Raw genomic sequence first — 19,887 nt, forward strand, 5'->3', positions numbered from 1 at the left:
CTAGGGACAGAAATCCTCATGGTAATCGGTGCAAGCAGTTTGCTGTAGCTGAAGCGTGTGAAAGTGATTTGATCAAGGAAATTTGATCAAATAAATTTGTTAGTCTCTAAGGTGCCACAAGTACTCCTGTTATTTTTGATCAAGGAAGTTTCAGTTCCTGATGGCCAGAAATTTTCTGCTGAGAATGAATTCATTGACTGTGCTTTGGAAAGATCCAGTGTGGGTAGCTCTGAGATGGAAGGAAAATTGTTAGGGAATTTGGACAGCCCATTAACCAAGTGGCTGTGCTTGACCAGTTTGTTGGGAAGACAATGTTGTTGGGACAGGAATGTCTCCATGTAGAGTCTGTGAGTGACCTGTCGGTGTCTCAGGTTCAGAGGGAAGGCAGCGTAGCTAAGTCTGCAGAGCAGAACAGCTGTGTAGTTAATCTCTGGAGAAGGCAGGGGGGGGGTGAGGGCAGGTACGATCTCATCTTTACACACTTGGGATATGACTTGTGGTCTCTCAGTGGACTTAACATCTGATTCCATGTGTAAGCAGAGGTTGGTAATGGAAGGACAACAGAACCTTGCATCTAACATGCTAGTAAGAATGGACGGGATCTCTTTAAGACAGAGTCCAGCCTTGGAATTGGTAACAGTTAAGGATCTGAAAAGTGGTGAACAGTCTGTGTTGATGCAAATGACCTGGCTGACAGGAAGAAGAAAGACTTGCTAATAGCTGTTAGCACAGAGAGCCCGGCCAATCCACCAGTGAATTCTGTTAACCAAGCGAAATCAGGGTTTGATCCTTCAGGACAAGGAAGAAAGAGAGAATTTAATTTTGCAAAGGGAAGCCACAGGTTAACCCTAAAAGGCCCAAACCCCAATGGTATTGAGCCAAAGGTGTGGCATGACAAACATGATCGTAGATGGACACTTGCAGTGGATTTGTTGTTATTGCTAATGGTAATTTTTGTAACTAATGTGTTGCTAATACCAAGAACTGTAAAAATGTATAATGTGCCTAATCTTTTGGAAAATCCCTTGAACACATCAAGAATGATGCATCAGAACACACTCTACGTTAAAAGACCTTGTGATACTGATATTTCACAGTTAGTGCCTGTAAACAGTGTTGGAACTTTTCACAGGAGAAAAGACGTTCCAGACTTGATGTGCTATATAAGAAGGGAAACTGATTCACACTACCATATTGCTTTCACGGCTAAATGCCAAGATTCCTACCAGGGGCGGCTCTATGTATTTTGCCACCCCAAGCACGGCAGTGAGGCAGCCTTCGGCGGCACGCCTGCGGGAGGTCCGTTGGTAACGTGGATTTTGTAGGTGACAAATCTGAGGAACTGTCACAGATTGAAGTATCACTAGAGGAGGTTTTGGAATTAATTGATAAACTCAACATTAACAAGTCACCGGGACCAGATGGCATTCACCCAAGAGTTCTGAAAGAACTCAAATGTGAAGTTGCGGAACTATTAACTAAGGTTTGTAACCTGTCCTTTAAATCGGCTTCGGTACTCAATGACTGGAAGTTAGCTAATGTAACGCCAATATTTAAAAAGGGCTCTAGGGGTGATCCCGGCAATTACAGACCGGTAAGTCTAACGTCGGTACCGGGCAAATTAGTTGAAACAATAGTAAAGAAGAAAATTGTCAGACACATAGAAAAACATAAACTCTTGAGCAATAGTCAACATGGTTTCTGTAAAGGGAAATCGTGTCTTACTAATCTATTAGAGTTCTTTGAAGGGGTCAACAAACATGTGGACAAGGGGGATCCGGTGGACATAGTGTACTTAGATTTCCAGAAAGCTTTTGACAAGGTCCCTCACCAAAGGCTCTTACGTAAATTAAGCTGTCATGGGATAAAAGGGAAGGTCCTTTCATGGATTGAGAACTGGTTAAAGGACAGGGAACAAAGGGTAGGAATTAATGGTAAATTCTCAGAATGGAGAGGGGTAACTAGTGGTGTTCCCCAAGGGTCAGTCCTAGGACCTATCCTATTCAATTTATTCATAAATGATCTGGAGAAAGGGGTAAACAGTGAGGTGGCAAAGTTTGCAGATGATACTAAACTACTCAAGATAGTTAAGACCAAAGCAGATTGTGAAGAACTTCAAAAAGATCTCACAAAACTAAGTGATTGGGCAACAAAATGGCAAATGAAATTTAATGTGGATAAATGTAAAGTAATGCACATTGGAAAAAATAACCCCAACTATACATACAACATGATGGGGGCTAATTTAATTCAGTGGCACGCCTGCGGGAGGTCCGCTGGTAACGTGGATTCGGCGGCATGCCTGCAGGAGGTCCACCGGTCCCGCGCCTTCGGCGTACCCACCACCGAATTGCCGCCGAAATCACGGGGCGGGTGGACCTCCCGCAGGCATGCCGCCGAAGGCTGCCTGACTGCCGCCCTCACGGCGACCGGCAGGCCGCCCACTGCGGCTTGCCGCCCCAGGCACGCGCTTGCTGCACTGGTGCCTGGAGCCACCCCTGATTCCTACACGATGGACACCATTAATCTCTACATTGACTTGATGTTAATTGGGTTCCAAACATTTGCCAGAGCTTGTATGGATAAAGTAGCTGTGTTCTTTAGCTCTTGGCAAGATCCTGTGAGACATACAGGAACCATGCTGCAAGAGCAGATCCAATCCACTATTGTTCTAACCAAGTTTTACCTTGAGTTTGTAAAGAGATTCAATCATGTTCTTGAACGTGGCTTAACAACCATGTAAAAGAAGCAGTGAGAGATAAAAAGACTTCCTTTAAAAAGTGGAAGTCAAATCCTAGTGAGGCAAATAGAAAGGAGCACAAACACTGCCAACTTAAGTGCAAGAGTGTAATAAGAAAAGCCAAAGCCAAAATAAGTGTAATAAGAAAAGCCAAAGAGGAGTTTGAAGAACGGCTAGCCAAAAACTCCAAAGGTAATAACAAAATGTTTTTTAAGTACATCAGAAGCAGGAAGCCTGCTAAACAACCAGTGGGGCCCCTTGACGATGAAAATACAAAAGGAGCGCTTAAAGATGATAAAGTCATTGCGGAGAAACTAAATGGATTCTTTGCTTCAGTCTTCACGGCTGAGGATGTTAGGGAGATTCCCAAACCTGAGCTGGCTTTTGTAGGTGACAAATCTGAGGAACTGTCACAGATTGAAGTATCACTAGAGGAGGTTTTGGAATTAATTGATAAACTCAACATTAACAAGTCACCGGGACCAGATGGCATTCACCCAAGAGTTCTGAAAGAACTCAAATGTGAAGTTGCGGAACTATTAACTAAGGTTTGTAACCTGTCCTTTAAATCGGCTTCGGTACTCAATGACTGGAAGTTAGCTAATGTAACGCCAATATTTAAAAAGGGCTCTAGGGGTGATCCCGGCAATTACAGACCGGTAAGTCTAACGTCGGTACCGGGCAAATTAGTTGAAACAATAGTAAAGAACAAAATTGTCAGACACATAGAAAAACATAAACTCTTGAGCAATAGTCAACATGGTTTCTGTAAAGGGAAATCGTGTCTTACTAATCTATTAGAGTTCTTTGAAGGGGTCAACAAACATGTGGACAAGGGGGATCCGGTGGACATAGTGTACTTAGATTTCCAGAAAGCTTTTGACAAGGTCCCTCACCAAAGGCTCTTACGTAAATTAAGCTGTCATGGGATAAAAGGGAAGGTCCTTTCATGGATTGAGAACTGGTTAAAGGACAGGGAACAAAGGGTAGGAATTAATGGTAAATTCTCAGAATGGAGAGGGGTAACTAGTGGTGTTCCCCAAGGGTCAGTCCTAGGACCTATCCTATTCAATTTATTCATAAATGATCTGGAGAAAGGGGTAAACAGTGAGGTGGCAAAGTTTGCAGATGATACTAAACTACTCAAGATAGTTAAGACCAAAGCAGATTGTGAAGAACTTCAAAAAGATCTCACAAAACTAAGTGATTGGGCAACAAAATGGCAAATGAAATTTAATGTGGATAAATGTAAAGTAATGCACATTGGAAAAAATAACCCCAACTATACATACAACATGATGGGGGCTAATTTAGCTACAACGAGTCAGGAAAAAGATCTTGGCGTCATCGTGGATAGTTCTCTAAAGATGTCCACGCAGTGTGCAGAGGCGGTCAAAAAAGCAAACAGGATGTTAGGAATCATTAAAAAGGGGATAGAGAATAAGACTGAGAATATATTATTGCCCTTATATAAATCCATGGTTCGCCCACATCTCGAATACTGTGTACAGATGTGGTCTCCTCACCTCAAAAAAGATATTCTAGCACTAGAAAAGGTTCAGAAAAGAGCAACTAAAATGATTAAGGGTTTAGAGAGGGTCCCATATGAGGAAAGATTAAAGAGGCTAGGACTCTTCAGTTTGGAAAAGAGAAGACTAAGGGGGGACATGATAGAGGTATATAAAATCATGAGTGATGTTGAGAAAGTGGATAAGGAAAAGTTATTTACTTATTCCCATAATACAAGAACTAGGGGTCACCAAAAGAAATTAATAGGCAGCAGGTTTAAAACAAATAAAAGGAAGTTCTTCTTCACGCAGCGCACAGTCAACTTGTGGAACTCCTTACCTGAGGAGGTTGTGAAGGCTAGGACTATAACAATGTTTAAAAGGGGACTGGATAAATTCATGGTGGCTAAGTCCATAAATGGCTATTAGCCAGGATGGGTAAGAATGGTGTCCCTAGCCTCTGTTCGTCAGAGGATGGAGATGGATGGCAGGAGAGAGATCACTTGATCATTGCCTGTTAGGTTCACTCCCTCTGGGGCACCTGGCATTGGCCACTGTCGGTAGACAGATACTGGGCTAGATGGACCTTTGGTCTGACCCAGTACGGCCTTTCTTATGTTCTTATGTTCTTATGAGTTTGGTAAAACATTTCTGTTATACACTGATACGGCTGCTAACCCAGTACAAGCTGTAGTGAGACAGAACCCAGGATGGGGAACTCTTGGGATGCAGTCAGTGATGTTTGTCATCCCTTCCTGCATCAATTTTGCATTGGGGGTGTGATGTTATGAGTGTAATATAATATCTCACTGACAGGACCAAAAAGAGTTAATTAACTCACAGACTGACCTGACCGATGGCCGAACTTTAAAGACTGTTAGGAAAATATGTAAATGAATAGAGCTTTGAAATGCAGCCGGCATTGTTAGAGATAGAGAAGCAGTGAGAGGCAAAAAGGCATCCTTTAAAAAGTGGAAGTTAAATCCTAATGAGGAAAATAGAAAAGAACATAAACTCTGGCAAATGAAGTGTAAAAATATAATTAGAAAGACCAAAAGAGAATTTGAAGAACAGCTAGCCAAAAGTAATAGCAAAATTTTTTTTAAATACATCAGAAGCAGGAAGCCTGCTAAACAACCAGTGGGGCCGCTGGATGATCGAGAGGCTAAAGGAGCACTCAAGGACGATAAGGCCATTGCGCAGAAACGAAATTAATTCTTTGCATCGGTCTTCACGGCTGAGGATGTGAGGGAGATTCCCAAACCGGAGCCATTCTTTTTGGGTGACAGATCTGAGGAACTGCCCCAGACTGAGGTGTCATTAGAGGAGGTTTTGGAACAAATGGACAAACTAAACAGTAATAAGTCACCAGGACCAGATGGTATCACCCAAGAGTTCTGAAGGAACTCAAATGTGAAATTGCAGAACTAACTCTGGTATGTAACCTATCATTTAAATCAGCTGCAAATTGGTTGAAACTATTGTAAAGAACAGAATTGTCAGACAAATAGATGAACGTAATTTGTTGGGGAAGAGTCAACATGGTTTTTGTAAAGGGAAATCGTGCCTCTCCAATCTACTAGAATTCTTTGAGGGGGTCAACAAGCATGCGGACAAAGGGAGATCCAGTGGATATAGTGAACTTAGATTTTCAGAAAGCCTTTGACAAGGTCCCTTACCAAAGGCCCTTAAGCAAAATAAGCAGTCATGGGATAAGAGGGAAGGTTCTCTCATGGATTGGTAACTGGTTAAAACAGGGGTGGACAAACTTTTTGGCCTGAGGGCCACATCGGGTTTCGGAAATTTTATGGAGGGCCTGTGAGGGGAGGGAGGCGTGGCCTGGCCCCCACCTCCTATCTGCCCCCCCACACCCCCCGGGACTCCTGCCCCATCCAACCCCCCTGTTCCCTGACGGTCCCCCCAGACCTCTGCCCCATCTACCCCCCCCGCTCCCTGTCCCCTGACCACCTCCAGAACCCCCGCTCCTGACTGCCCTCTGCTGCCTCATCCAACCCCTCCTATCATTCCTGATGGCCCCCTGGGACTCCTGCCCTAATCCAACCACCCCTTCTCCCTGTCCCCTGACTGCCCCTGGAACTCCCGCCCCTGACTGCCCCCCGCTGCCCCGTCCAACTCCTCCTCTCCTTCCTGACTGCTCCCCCAGGACCCCTGCTCCCATTCAACCCCAGGTTCCCTGCCCTCTGACCACCCCGAGCCCTATCCACACCCCCACACCCGGACCACCACCCCGAACTCGGCTGCCCTCTATCCAACCCCCTGCTCCCTGCCCCCTTACCGCGCTGCCTGGAGCACCGGTGGCTGGCAGCGCTACAGCCGTGCCGCCCAGCTGGAGCCAAGCCACGCCACCATGCAGCACAGAGACCGGGTCAGGCCGGGCTCTGCAGCTGCGCTGTCCCAGGAGCTCGCAGCCCTGTCGCCCAGTTTTCAGAATGGAGAGAGGTAACTAGTGGTGTCCCCCAGGGGTCTGTACTGGGGCCAGTCCTAGTCAACATATTCATCAGTGATCTGGAAAAAGCGGTAAACAGTGAGGTGGCAAAATATTCAGATGATACAAAACTGCTCCAGATAGTTACGTCCCAGGCAGACTGCGAAGAGCTACAAAAGGATCTCACAAAACTGGGCGTCTGGGCAACAAAATGGCAGATGAAATTCAAGGTTGATCAATGCAAAGTAATGCACATTGGAAAACAGAATCCCAACTCTACAGATAAAATAAATGGGCCTAAATTAGCTGTTACCACTCAAGAAAGAGATCTTGGAGTCATTGTGGATAGTTCTCTGAAAACATCCACTCAATGTGCAACAGCAGTCAAAAAAGCGAACAGAATGCTGGGAATCATTAAGAAAGGGATTGATAATAAGACAGAAAATATCATATTGCCTCTATAAATCCATGGTACACCCACAGCTTGAATACTGCGTGCAGATGTGATTGCCCCATCTGAAAAAAGATCTATTGGAATTGGAAAAGGTTCAGAAAAGGGCAACAAAAATGATTAGGGGTCTGGAACGGCTTCCGTATGAGGAGAGATTAATAAGACTGGGACTTTTCAGCTTGGAAAAGAGACGACTAAGGGGGGATATGATAGAGGTCTATAAACTCATGACTGGTGTGGAGAAAGTAAATAAGGAAGTGTTATTTACCCCTTCTCATAACACAAGAACAAGGGGTCACCAATAAAATTAATAGGTAGCAGGTTTAAAACAAACACAAGAAAGTATTATTTCACACAACACACTGTCAACCTCTGGAACTCCTTGCCAGAGGATGTTGTGAAGGCCAATACTATAATGGGGTTCAAAAGGGAGCTAGATAGATTCATGGAAGATAGGTCCATTAATGGCTATTAGCCAGGATGGGCAGGGATGGTGTCCCCAGCCTCTGTTTGCCAGGAGCTGGGAATGGGCGACAGGGGATGGATCACTTGATGATACCCAGTATGTTCATTCTCTCTGGGGCACCTGCAATTGGCCACTGTCGGAAGACCGGATACTGGGCTAGATGGACCTTTGGTCTGACCCAGTGTGGCCGTTCTTATGTTCTTATAGAAGGGGAGCTGTTTGCTCAGGTCTTGTGATGTAAGCAAACAAGTCTTGTCTATTGCTATAGCTTTGATTCAAAGATCAAAAAAGGAATATTAACATTTAGGAAGACACTTGAGTGAAATAGTATTACTGTCTCTATGAAGGTTGTGGTAACCTGGATCTGAACTGTTTAATGGATAAATTACCCTGTGCTAATTGCCAGGATGTTTGGAAGAAGGAGAGTTAAGCCTATTGTTTTCTCAGGCCGAAAGGCTGCTGGAAATGTATAAGAACCCTGGGACACGATCCTGCTTCATCTCAGATCTGCTTTGGGTTTCAAGAGGGGGAAACCTTAAGCCACAAGGACTGAGATCCCCAGTCACTGACTGGAGTCACCCTGAATATGGACATTGGACTATAACCTATGGACTATTTCTAAAAGGACTTTTGGCAACTACAAACTCACCATCTCTGCTATGTATCTGGACCTCAAGAATTGAATTCAAGTCTGTCTGTAAATTGATCTTTTAACCAACTCTCTCTCTCTTTTCTTTTTTAATAAATTTTAGTTTAGTTAATAAGAATTGGCTATAGCGTGTATTTGGGTAAGATCTAACTTATCATTTTACCTGGGTCTGGGGCTTGGTCCTTTGGGATCAGGAGAACCTTTTTCTTTTACTGATCCCCTTTTTCTTTTACCTTCAAAGAGACATAGAGACAATAATACTATTTCACTCAAGTGTCTTCCTAAATACTAATATTCCTTTTTTGATCTTTGAATTAAAGCTATTGCAATAGACAAAACTTGTTTGCTTACATCACAAGCCCTGAGCAAACATCTACCCTTTTACCTCTAACAATGCAGACTTGCATTTCAAAGCTCTGTTCATTTACAGATGTTCCTAACCAGTCTCTACAGTTGGGCCATGGGTCAGGTCAGTCTGGGGAGGTAATTAACTCTTTCTGGCCCGGTCACCTTTCAATGAGATATTATATTCCACTCATAACGTCACACTGCCCTGCTCTAAGCAATTTGTCCTGAATTGATATTTTCAGTTGTGTCCTTCCAAAGGCAGCATTGTTAAGGGTGTGACGAACTGGGACCGTTCTTAATGTGGTCTTTGAATGCTGAGTGGGGAGTGTTGGCCTGGGAAGACGGTCTGCATTGGGGGATGGGAGACTGGCCTTGAGGAAAGATACCTGAGCATGTAACGTGAGAACCCAGGAGGGGGCTGGGGCCAGGTGACACCTTTGCCAGGGAAACTGGACAAAGGCTGGGGGAGGAGACGCTGGGGAGAGTGAGAGTTTCAGGAGCTGGCTGGTGTAATGGAGGGGAGCCCAGACGGGGCTCTGACCCCCCAATGGGGCTGTGGTGCCCCTGGGACCCCAAGATGGATCTAACTGGGGGGGGTCCTGTTGTCTGTACCTGCAAGACCTGTCTTGGACTGTGTTCCTGTCATCTAAATAAACCTTCTGCTTTACTGGCTGGCTGAGAGTCATGGTGAATCGCAGGAAGCCGGGGGTGCAGGGCCTTGTGTCCCCCCACACTCCGTGACACAGGGGGGCAGAAGGTGACCCCCAGGGGGCACTTTGGGGGTTCCAGGCTCCATGTCTGAACCCCAGGGGGCGCTGCAGGTGTCGCAGGCACAGGTGGGGGAGGGGCTGATCCCGGGGGGTACCACAGGGGTCCCAGGCACAGGTGGGGGCAGGGGCTGACCCCCAAGGGGGCTGCAGGGGTCGCAAGCACAGGTGGGGGAGGGGCTGACCCCTGGGGGGTACCACAGGGCGTCCCAGGCAAAGGTGGGGGAGGGGCTGATCCCGGGGGTTACTGCGGGGGTCTCAGGCACAGGTGGGGGAGGGGCTGACCCCCCAGGGGGGCTGCGGGGGTCCCAGGCACAGGTGGGGGAGGGGCTGACCCCTGGGGGGTACCATGGGCATCCCAGGCACAGGTAGGGGCAGGGGCTGACCCCTACAGGGGTCCCAGGCACAGATGGGGGCAGGAGCTGACCCCCCGGGGGCGCTGCGGGCGTCCCAGGCACAGGTGGGGGCAGGGGTTGACCCCCCCGGGGGCACCGCGGGGATCCCAGGCGGGGGCGGGGCGGCTCGCGGGGTCCCTCACCGGCCCACCAGCATCTCGAAGATGAGGATGCCCATCATCCAGAAGTCGACGGCGAAGTCATGGCCCTCGTGCCGCAGGATCTCAGGTGCCAGGTACTCGGGCGTGCCACAGAACGAGTAGGTCTTCTCCCCCCGCGCCAGCTCCTTGGCAAAGCCGAAATCCACCTGCCAACGGGCGGGCCATGAGGCAGCAGAGCCCCACCCCCGCCAGGCCGGCCAGGCTTAGAGACCTGGGCTGGGGGTCGCTGCCCCGGCTGGGTGGGGCGAGGAGGCGTTAAGGGACTGCTCGAAACGGACCCAGCTCAGCAAGGGGGCAGAGACAGGCCATGCCAGCTCTCTGACTCGGGGATTTCCCCCCCCGGGGGGATGGGAAGGGACCCCCCGAGAGAGCAAGGCCTGGGAGGTGGGAGGGGGGCCCAGGGGGTCTCTGCAGGAAGCTGGGGGCCAGAGGCCCAGAGGCTGTGTGGCTCACACTGGGGGAAGAGTGAGACCCGGGGGGGCTGGCCCACTGAAGGGCCTCTCCCAGAGACTGTTCCCAGGCTGGGGCCGTAGCCCGGCCCTGTGGATCCCTGACAGAAGGTCTTTCGCTTCCCTGAATCCTGCTCCTCTTAGGCCTCCATGCTGTCATGTGGCAGGGAGTTCCACAGGTTAGTGCCATGCGCGAAGGGCACTTCCTTTGACCACAGCTCCATCTGGCACCTTTCCAATTCACCAGCCATCCCTGGCTCTGCTCTTGGGGGAGGGGGGGGGAATAGCATTAGCCCCCGATTGCCCCGTCTCTTCCTCATGCTCAACAGGTGCAGACCTGTTCCCCTCGCCTGCCTCTTATCTCCCTCCTGCCCAGCCTAGACACCCCGTCCTGCTCGCTGCCCTGGCACCAGGTGCCCGGCCAGAGCCTGGCGAGGGGCCCACGGGGCTGGGCAGCGCTTGGGGACTGTTCCTGTTGCTCGCGGTCCATGCGTGGCCTGGCACCTGTTTGCTGCTCCGGCCACCGTGCAGGGAGCCAAGGTCCCACGGAGTGGCAGAGTGCCACCCAGCTCCCCCCGGCAGGAGGGCACAGGGCGGGCCCCAGGGACAGGGAGGGCGTGACCGGCCCAGGAGCCCTACCTCTGCTTTGGCAGCATCCAGCCCTCCCTGGCACCCACCCGGCTGGGAACGGGGCCTCCCTGCACTCCGGGTCCTGCCCTTCAGCCCACCAGGCCAGCTGCCTTCCACCAAGAGCCTCTGGGAGGGGCCGTGCCCCAGGCCTCTCCCCAGTGCCAGGAAGAGTGGGGCCGACCCGGGCAGCTTCCCCGCTAGTGCCCCACTGGCTGCCCCGGGGCCTGCAGGCTCTGCCCCCAGGTACCAGTTTGATGTAGCCCTGCTTGTCCAGCATCAGGTTCTCGGGCTTGAGGTCCCGGTAGATGATCCCGTTGCCGTGCAGGTAGTCGAGTGCCTCCACCACGCACGCTGAGCAGAACACGGCCACCTCCTCCTCGAAGCAGCGCCTGGGGGGCATGACGGGTCAGTGCCCACACGTCCGCCCTGTGCCCGCGGCCGGCACGGCCCCCGCAGGCACAGCCCCCGGCCTGACCCCTTCCTATCCTCCAGCCGCCCCACTACTGCCCCGCCCGCGCCACCTGCCAGCCCGGCACACGGCAACCTGCCTGTGCCGCCAGTCAACACCGCCCCCCGCCCTCCAACAACCCCACTACGGTCCCGACCGCCCCCAGCAATCCCACCAGCCCTGCCCGCCTCCAGCAATCCCAGCACGGCCCCGCCCACCCCCAGCAATCCCACCAGCCCCGCCCTCGCCACCTGCCAGCCCGCCACACAACAACCCTGCCTGTGCCGCCAGTCAACACCGCCCCCCACCCTCCAGCAATCCCGCCACTGCCCTGCCCGCCCCCAGCAATCCCACCACGGCCCCGCCCACACTGCCCATCTACCACACCCCCACCCGCCCCCAACAACCCCGCTATGGCCCCGCCCACGCCACCTGCCAGCCCGCCACACAACAACCCTGCCTGTGCCGCCAGTCAACACCGCCCCTCACCTTCCAGCAATCCCGCCACTGCCCTGCCCGCCCCCAGCAATCCCACCACGGCCCCACCCACACTGCCCATCTACAGCACCCCCACCCGCCCCCAACAACCCCGCTATGGCCCCGCCTGCGCCACCTGCCAACCCGCTGCCCGCCCACCCTACACCCGCACCAGCCCCCATCTGCCACAGCCTCCCCCGCGCTGCCACCAGCACCCCCCCCCACGCCGTCCCCCCCGCTCCGCGTGCCCCGGCTCCGTACACCTCACGCAGCTTCGTCCACAGCTCGCCCCCCTGGCAGAACTCCAGCAGCATGTAGACGTACTGGCTGTCCCTGAAGGTGCCAAAGAGCCTAGGGGAGAGGGCGAGAAGGGGTTAAACTAGAGCCTCCGACCCCCTCCCCGCCACAGCATCCTGCCAATGCCCCCAGCACCCCCACCAGCACCCCCCACTCCCGAGGGCAGCCCCCCAGCACCCCCACCAGCGCCCCCCACTCCCGGGGACAGCCCCCCCCAAGCACTCCCCCAGCGCCTCCCACTCCCGGGGGCAGCCCCCCAGGACCCCCACCAGTGCCCCCCACTCCTGGGGACAGCCCCCCAGCACCCCCACCAGTGCCCCTCCCCCCGGGGGCACCACTGCACTCGCTGCCCCGTGCTCTGCCCCCAGCCCAGGGCCCCGGGGCGGCGCCTACCCCACGATGAAGGGGCAGCGGCTCCGCTCCAGCACCCGCTTCTCGGTGCGCACGTGCTCCTGCTGCCGCCTCCGCACCACGTGCTCCTTGCGGATCCGCTTGAGGGCGAAGAGCAGCCCCCGCCCGCGCACCTGGGGGAAGCAGGGTGTCAGGGGCCTCGCAGGGCCCGGGGTCTCACCCCCAGGCTGGGCAGGGCAGGCTGGGGGGTGAGGGCTCGGCACCCCCGCAGCTCTGCCCCCCAGGACTGGTGCTTGGCCGGAGGGGCTGCTTGGTCTCACCAGCTCAACTCTGCCAAAGCCGCCGGTGCCCAGGACCACGGGGAGGCCCTGGTGCTGCCCGTCCTCGTAGCGCACGGCCGCCAGGTCCTGGAGCCACAGCGGGGCCGGGGCGGTCTCGGGGCACGGGGCACTGTGGGGGAGCGACCCACGGTGAGAGGCCGGACACATGGACGGCACCCGTCCCGACATGACCCCACCCCAGCCTGACCCGGCGGGTCCCGCTCACACACACCCTGCCCCAGGGCCTGGGGAGAGACCCCACCTGCTGCCTCCGGGCAAAGGGCACTAGGGCCCGATGAGAACCAGAACCGGCCCCCAGCTGCCCCGATGAGCCCGACGCACAACGTGCTCCACGCCAGGCCCAGCCGGGCCCCCAGCTCCAGCCTGCCCCCCCACGGCTGTGACCCCGCAGTCACTACCTCCCCCCCACGGCTGTGATCCTCCTAGCCCCTACCTCCCCCCACGGCTGTTACTCCCCCCCAGCCACTACCTCCCCCCCCACGGCTGTGCTCCCCCAGCCCCAGCCTCCCCCCCCAGCCACTACCTCCCCCCACAGCTGTGACCTCCACCCCGCCATGGTTGTGACCCCCCTCAGCCACTACCTGGGGGCGGGGGGGGTCAAGTTTGGGAAACAAAGGATTCCCGCCTTATGTCAATCCTATTTAAGGCAAACAGGACTCCTCCTCGCCATGGCCTGTCTGCCCAAGAAGACAGACTGCTGAAGGGAAGACAGGGGGGAGTCCAGACTGAGACGGGCCCAGTCTGAAAAGGAATAACTGGAACTCGGAACCACAGTAACTTTGCAACCTGCCTGCAACGACATCTAGGGGGAGAAATGTCTTTAGTGAAACCAGCTCAGTCTGCGGGTTGGTTTTCATTGCCTTGGTAATCTGCTTTGTTCTGTGTGTTACCCCTTTTACCACTTCAACTCTGACCGTTAGAGTTAATACCATTTGTTTCTGTAATTTCTAACAGGGGGGTGGGGTGGGGAGGAAGTGTGCACACCTCTCTCCACACTGAGGGAGGGGCCGCATTTGGGTTTGTCCCCCTTAAAAGGAGTGAGCACCCGAGCGCTGGAGCAAGTCCCTGAAGCGGAGTCTGCCCAGAGCTGCCCTACAGCTGGGGGTGGCCCTGCCTGTGTGCCGAGGAGGTTTCACAGGCGAGTCTCATCTTACGCCGGGGTTACGTTCCGCGGTCAGCGCGTAAAGCGAAAATCGCATCTAGTCAAAATTCCATTGAGTGTAACGGCGGGCGGAACCGCCTGCACTACAGGTACCGTATTTAAATTGTTATTTTTCTCTTTTTTTGTTGTTGTTTTTGCCGAGCGCACAAAGCTGAATTCGCGCATGTTAAATGCGCATAAGATGAGACTCGCCTGTACTAGCCTGACTCAGCAAGCCAGGTGAAGGGGGCCCAGGCTGGCAGGACAGGCAGACTCGGGGGAGCTCAGCACATCAGGGGGCGTCCCAAGGGGCCCGACCCGTCACACAGGGGTTCAGAGAAGCTGACCTGTGAGGAAGGGTCACACAGCCGGGGCCTGTTTCGTGTTGAGAGAAGGGGCTGAGGGGGGACCTGAGAACACTCTTCAGAGCTGCTCAGGGCTGTTATACGCGGGGGGGGGGGGGGGTCACTTGTTCTCCACGGCCCCGGCAGGTAGGACGAGAAGCAATGGGAGGGAGACTGAGGTTAGCGCCTAGGAAGACCTGTCCAGCGGCTGGGGAGTGAAGGTGGGGACCCGCTCCCGAGGGAGGCTGTGGGATCCCACGTGGGACAAACCCCTGTCAGGGCTGGTCCAGGTTCACCCGGCCCTGCCTCAGCGCGGGGGGCTGGACATGGTGCCCTCGCGAGGTCCCTTCCAGCCCCACCCTTCTGACTCTCTGAGAGACAGAGCCAGGGAGACCCGGGCGGAGGGGGAAGGATCCCTCGAGGGCTGGCTGGGTCTGGGCAGGGCCCTGGGGCCGGGACTCACCGTCCAGGCTCAGAAAGGGAGGGAACCTCCAGCATGGCCACATCTCTGGCAGGGAGAGAACGAACCGATCAGCAGGTCAGTCCCCCGGGACCAGGACATAAGAACATAAGAACATAAGAACATAAGAAAGGCCGTACTGGGTCAGACCAAAGGTCCATCTAGCCCAGTATCTGTCTACCGACAGTGGCCAATGCCAGGTGCCCCAGAGGGAGTGAACCTAACAGGCAATGATCAAGTGATCTCTCTCCTGCCATCCATCTCCATCCTCTGACGAACAGAGGCTAGGGACACCATTCTTACCCATCCTGGCTAATAGCCATTTATGGACTTAGCCACCATGAATTTATCCAGTCCCCTTTTAAACATTGTTATAGTCCTAGCCTTCACAACCTCCTCAGGTAAGGAGTTCCACAAGTTGACTGTGCGCTGCGTGAAGAAGAACTTCCTTTTATTTGTTTTAAACCTGCTGCCTATTAATTTCTTTTGGTGACCCCTAGTTCTTGTATTATGGGAATAAGTAAATAACTTTTCCTTATCCACTTTCTCAACATCACTCATGATTTTATATACCTCTATCATGTCCCCCCTTAGTCTTCTCTTTTCCAAACTGAAGAGTCCTAGCCTCTTTAATCTTTCCTCATATGGGACCCTCTCTAAACCCTTAATCATTTTAGTTGCTCTTTTCTGAACCTTTTCTAGTGCTAGAATATCTTTTTTGAGGTGAGGAGACCACATCTGTACACAGTATTCGAGATGTGGGCGAACCATGGATTTATATAAGGGCAATAATATATTCTCAGTCTTATTCTCTATCCCCTTTTTAATGATTCCTAACATCCTGTTTGCTTTTTTGACCGCCTCTGCACACTGCGTGGACATCTTTAGAGAACTATCCACGATGACGCCAAGATCTTTTTCCTGACTCGTTGTAGCTAAATTAGCCCCCATCATGTTGTATGTATAGTTGGGGTTATTTTTTCCAATGTGCATTACTTTACATTTATCCACATTAAATTTCATTTGCCATTTTGTTGCCCAATCACTTAGTTGTGTGAGATCTTTTTGAAGTTCTTCACAATCTGCTTTGGTCTTAACTATCTTGAGTAGTTTAGTATCATCTGCAAACTTTGCCACCTCACTGTTTACCCCTTTCTCCAGATCATTTATGAATAAATTGAATAGGATAGGTCCTAGGACTGACCCTTGGGGAACACCACTAGTTACCCCTCTCCATTCTGAGAATTTACCATTAATTCCTACCCTTTGTTCCCTGTCCTTTAACCAGTTCTCAATCCATGAAAGGACCTTCCCTTTTATCCCATGACAGCTTAATTTACGTAAGAGCCTTTGGTGAGGGACCTTGTCAAAAGCTTTCTGGAAATCTAAGTACACTATGTCCACCGGATCCCCCTTGTCCACATGTTTGTTGACCCCTTCAAAGAACTCTAATAGATTAGTAAGACACGATTTCCCTTTACAGAAACCATGTTGACTATTGCTCAAGAGTTTATGTTTTTCTATGTGTCTGACAATTTTGTTCTTTACTATTGTTTCAACTAATTTGCCCGGTACCGACGTTAGACTTACCGGTCTGTAATTGCCGGGATCACCCCTAGAGCCCTTTTTAAATATTGGCGTTACATTAGCTAACTTCCAGTCATTGGGTACCGAAGCCGATTTAAAGGACAGGTTACAAACCTTAGTTAATAGTTCCGCAACTTCACATTTGAGTTCTTTCAGAACTCTTGGGTGAATGCCATCTGGTCCCGGTGACTTGTTAATGTTAAGTTTATCAATTAATTCCAATTAATTCCAAAACCTCCTCTAGTGATACTTCAATCTGTGACAGTTCCTCAGGACAGGAGCCCCTCTGCCACTGCGTGGCACCCGCCCCCTGGCATCTCCTGCCACCCACCTCCCCATGGCACCCACCCCTGCCACCTGCCACCATGGTCCCCTTCCTCCCTACCTCCCCATGGCACCCGCCTTATAGCCCCTGCCACCCTGACACTGCACAGCACCCGCCCCCTGGCATCCCCTGCCACCCACCTCCCCCGGGCACCCACCCCTGCCACCTGCCCCCATGGTCCCCCTCCCCATGGCACCCACCTCCCCATGGCAGCCGCCCCACATGGTCCTGGCTGGGCCTCGCGGCACGGGGCTGTCCTGGCCCCATGGAGGGGCAGTGTGAGCAGGACCCCCCCTCCCCGTCCCCACGGAGACACTCACGGCTCCGAAAGCTGCCTGGGCGTGGGGCAGAAGGGGCAGATCTCCTGGAAGTCTCTGTGGGGAGGGAGGAGACAGGAGGCGTTGGCAGGACCGGTGGAGGGACCCAGCCCCCAGAACAGTCTCTGCCCACGGGAGCCAAGGCACAGCGCAGCACCTGACCCCGAGACAGGGGGAGGGAGGAGCAGAGACAAAGGGACTTGGCCAGGCTCACATAGCAAATCAGTGGCAGCACCGGGGAGAGAACCCAGGAGTCCTGGCTCCCAGCCCTACCTGCTCTAACCCACCAGCCCCCACACCCCTCCCACAGCTGGGGAGAGAACCCAGGAGTCCTGGGACCCAGCCCCCCCTGCTCTAACCCACCAGCCCCCACTCCCCTCCCAGAGCTGGGGAGAGAACCCAGGAGACCTGGCTCCCAGCCCCGCCTGCTCTAACCCACCAGTCCCCACTCCCCTCCCAGCGCCGGGGAGAGAACCCAGGAGTCCTGGCTCCCAGCCCCCCCTGCTCTAACCCACCAGCCCCCACTCCCCTCCCAGAGCTGGGGAGAGAACCCAGGAGTCCTGGCTCCCTGCCCCGCCTGCTCTAACCCACCAGTCCCCACTTCCCTCCCAGAGCCGGGGAGAGAACCCAGGAGTCCTGGCTCCCAGCCCCGCCTACTCTAACCCACCAGCCCCCACTCCCCTCCCAGAGCTGGGGAGAGAACCCAGGAGTCCTGGCTCCCTGCCCCGCCTGCTCTCACCCACCAGCCCCCACTCCCCTCCCAGAGCTGGGAGAGAACCCAGGAGTCCTGGCTCCCCTACTCTGGCTCCAGTTACTCTGCCTGGCAGGCCTGTGGAGGAAGGGGGGGTGCAGCCAGCCCTGGGCACCGCATGCCATGGCCGTGGTGCCATCGGGCAGGGCTTGAAGTCAAGTCCCCTCTGCCCCACGGTGCCCCCTAGCGTGGGGCTCCCGCCCCCTGGGGCGGACTCACTCCTTGGTGACAGTGATGCAGGCGACCTCCCCGTGTGCCCGGCAGGTGGCTGTCCGGCGGATGTTGCTGCAGAGAGGAGAGAGGCCATGAGGGAGGCCAGGGGGCTGTGCGGTGCGGGGTGGGGACAGGAGACTTGGCGTCTCTACTGGGACGGGGAGCCAGGGACTGGGGGTCTGCGCCCCGGGTGTGGGCTGGGAGTGTCCGTCTGGGGGCGGGGAGCGGAGACACTGGGGGGCAAGTACCGGGGAGCCCGCCTGCGCTGGGGGGTGACAGGGGTGGGGAGAGCGCCGGGGAGAGCGCACATCCGGCTGCAAGCGCCCACGTGGGTCCCGCAGTGTGCGCGCGCGCATGCGTGTATGTGCCGGACCCCACAGTGTTTGTGTGTGTGTGTTGCACGTCCGGCTGCAAGCACCCGCGTGGGCCCCCACGGTGTGTGCGTGTGTGTGTGTATGTGTGTGCCGGTCCCCGCAGGGTGTGAGTGTGTGTGTGTGTGCTGGTCCCCGTGGGGTGTGTGCCGGTCCCCGCGGGGTGTGGGGGTATGTGTGCCGGGCCCCGTGGGGGGTGTGTGTGTGTGCCGGGCCCCGTGGGGGGTGTGTGTGCGTTGCACGTCTGGCTGCAAGTGCCCGCGTGGGCCCCTGCTGTGCGCGTGCCAGGGCCGGCTGGGCGGGGCCGAGGGGCTCCAGGGCGGCACCTACCGCAGCAGCGACAGCTCCCCGAAGTGCTCGCCGGCTCGCAGCGCCCGGATCTGCTCCTCCCGCCCGTGCACGCGCCTGCTGACCCGAACCTGCAGGGAGATGGGGGCTGGGGCATCGCTCCTGGGGGGGCTGGAGGGGCAGGAGGCCCTGGGCTGGCAGAGGAGCCCAGTTCGGGGGGGTTGGAGGGGGCAGGGGGCCCAGGGGCACAGCAGGGCAGGGGACTGGTACTGTTTACACCTGGGCTCTCTGAAGGGAGCAGCACCCTGACCCCCAGGCTCCCCAGAGTCACCTACCAGCCCCCAAAGTGCCCCTGCTCCCCTGTGGCCGCGGAGCCGGGGGTGGGCTCTGGTAGGGTTACCATATTTAACAAATAAAAAAAGAGGACCCTCCACGGGGCCCTGGCCGGGCACTTCCCCTCCCGGGCTCCGGCGGCGCAGGGTCCGGAGGCATGGGGGCTGCCCGAAGCCCGTAGCGCTCGGCTCTTAAACAGAGCCGAAGAGTCAGGGGAGGAGCAGAGCTGCCGCGGCCGGAGGCTCTGCTCCTCCCCTGACTCTTCGGCTCTGTTTAAGAGCCGAGCTGCCCGAGCGCTACCGGCTTCAGGCAGCCCCCATGCCTCTGGACCCTGCGCCGCCGGAGCCCGGGAGGGGAAGTGCCCGGCCGGTGGCGCAGGGTCCGGGGACATGGGGGCTGCCTGAAGCCCATAGCGCTCGGGCAGCTCAGCTCTTAAACAGAGCCGAAGAGTCAGGGGAGGAGCACAGCAGCCGCGGGAGGGGAAGTGCCCGGCCGGCATTTTTCCCGGACATGTTCGGCTTTTTGGCAATTCCCCCCGGACGGGGGTTTGATTGCCGAAAAGCCGGACATGTCCGGGAAAAACCGGACGTATGGTAACCCTAGGCTCTGGGCCGTTGGGGGGGGGGGGGGGAGCGGGCGGGGGGGTGGCGCAGGGCACATCGGGCTGCCCCGCTGGCTCCCCCAGAGGAAGGTGTGAGCGCGAGCTGCCCGGTCTGGCTGCATGGAGGGGCTGCTGGGAGACAAGGCCCTGGGCTCATTAGCCCAGCTGAGCGGGGAACCGAACCCAGGCGTCCTGAGTGCCAGGTGGGGGCTGCAGCCCCTGCCCTGCTTCC

The 19,887-nt window shown here is 55.0% G+C and overlaps 1 protein-coding gene across 1 annotated transcript in view; it reads right to left on the bottom strand.

The window, feature by feature from the left end:
• The window catches only part of LOC135876818 (cGMP-dependent protein kinase 1-like), a 55,918-nt gene that overhangs the window by 6,280 nt on the left and 29,751 nt on the right, over nt 1-19,887 (bottom strand). Inside the window, exons 8-16 of the mRNA XM_065402167.1 lie at nt 18,764-18,852; nt 18,069-18,134; nt 17,102-17,155; nt 14,873-14,917; nt 12,904-13,033; nt 12,626-12,756; nt 12,197-12,286; nt 11,258-11,399; nt 9,914-10,077 (exon numbers count right to left, since the gene is read on the bottom strand). Of these exons, the coding sequence (XP_065258239.1) occupies nt 9,914-10,077; nt 11,258-11,399; nt 12,197-12,286; nt 12,626-12,756; nt 12,904-13,033; nt 14,873-14,917; nt 17,102-17,155; nt 18,069-18,134; nt 18,764-18,852 (911 nt within the window). The remainder of the gene's footprint in view (nt 1-9,913; nt 10,078-11,257; nt 11,400-12,196; nt 12,287-12,625; nt 12,757-12,903; nt 13,034-14,872; nt 14,918-17,101; nt 17,156-18,068; nt 18,135-18,763; nt 18,853-19,887) is intronic.

The sequence above is a fragment of the Emys orbicularis genome, chromosome 3 (genome assembly GCF_028017835.1).
Source record: "Emys orbicularis isolate rEmyOrb1 chromosome 3, rEmyOrb1.hap1, whole genome shotgun sequence".
NCBI lineage: Eukaryota > Metazoa > Chordata > Testudines > Emydidae > Emys > Emys orbicularis.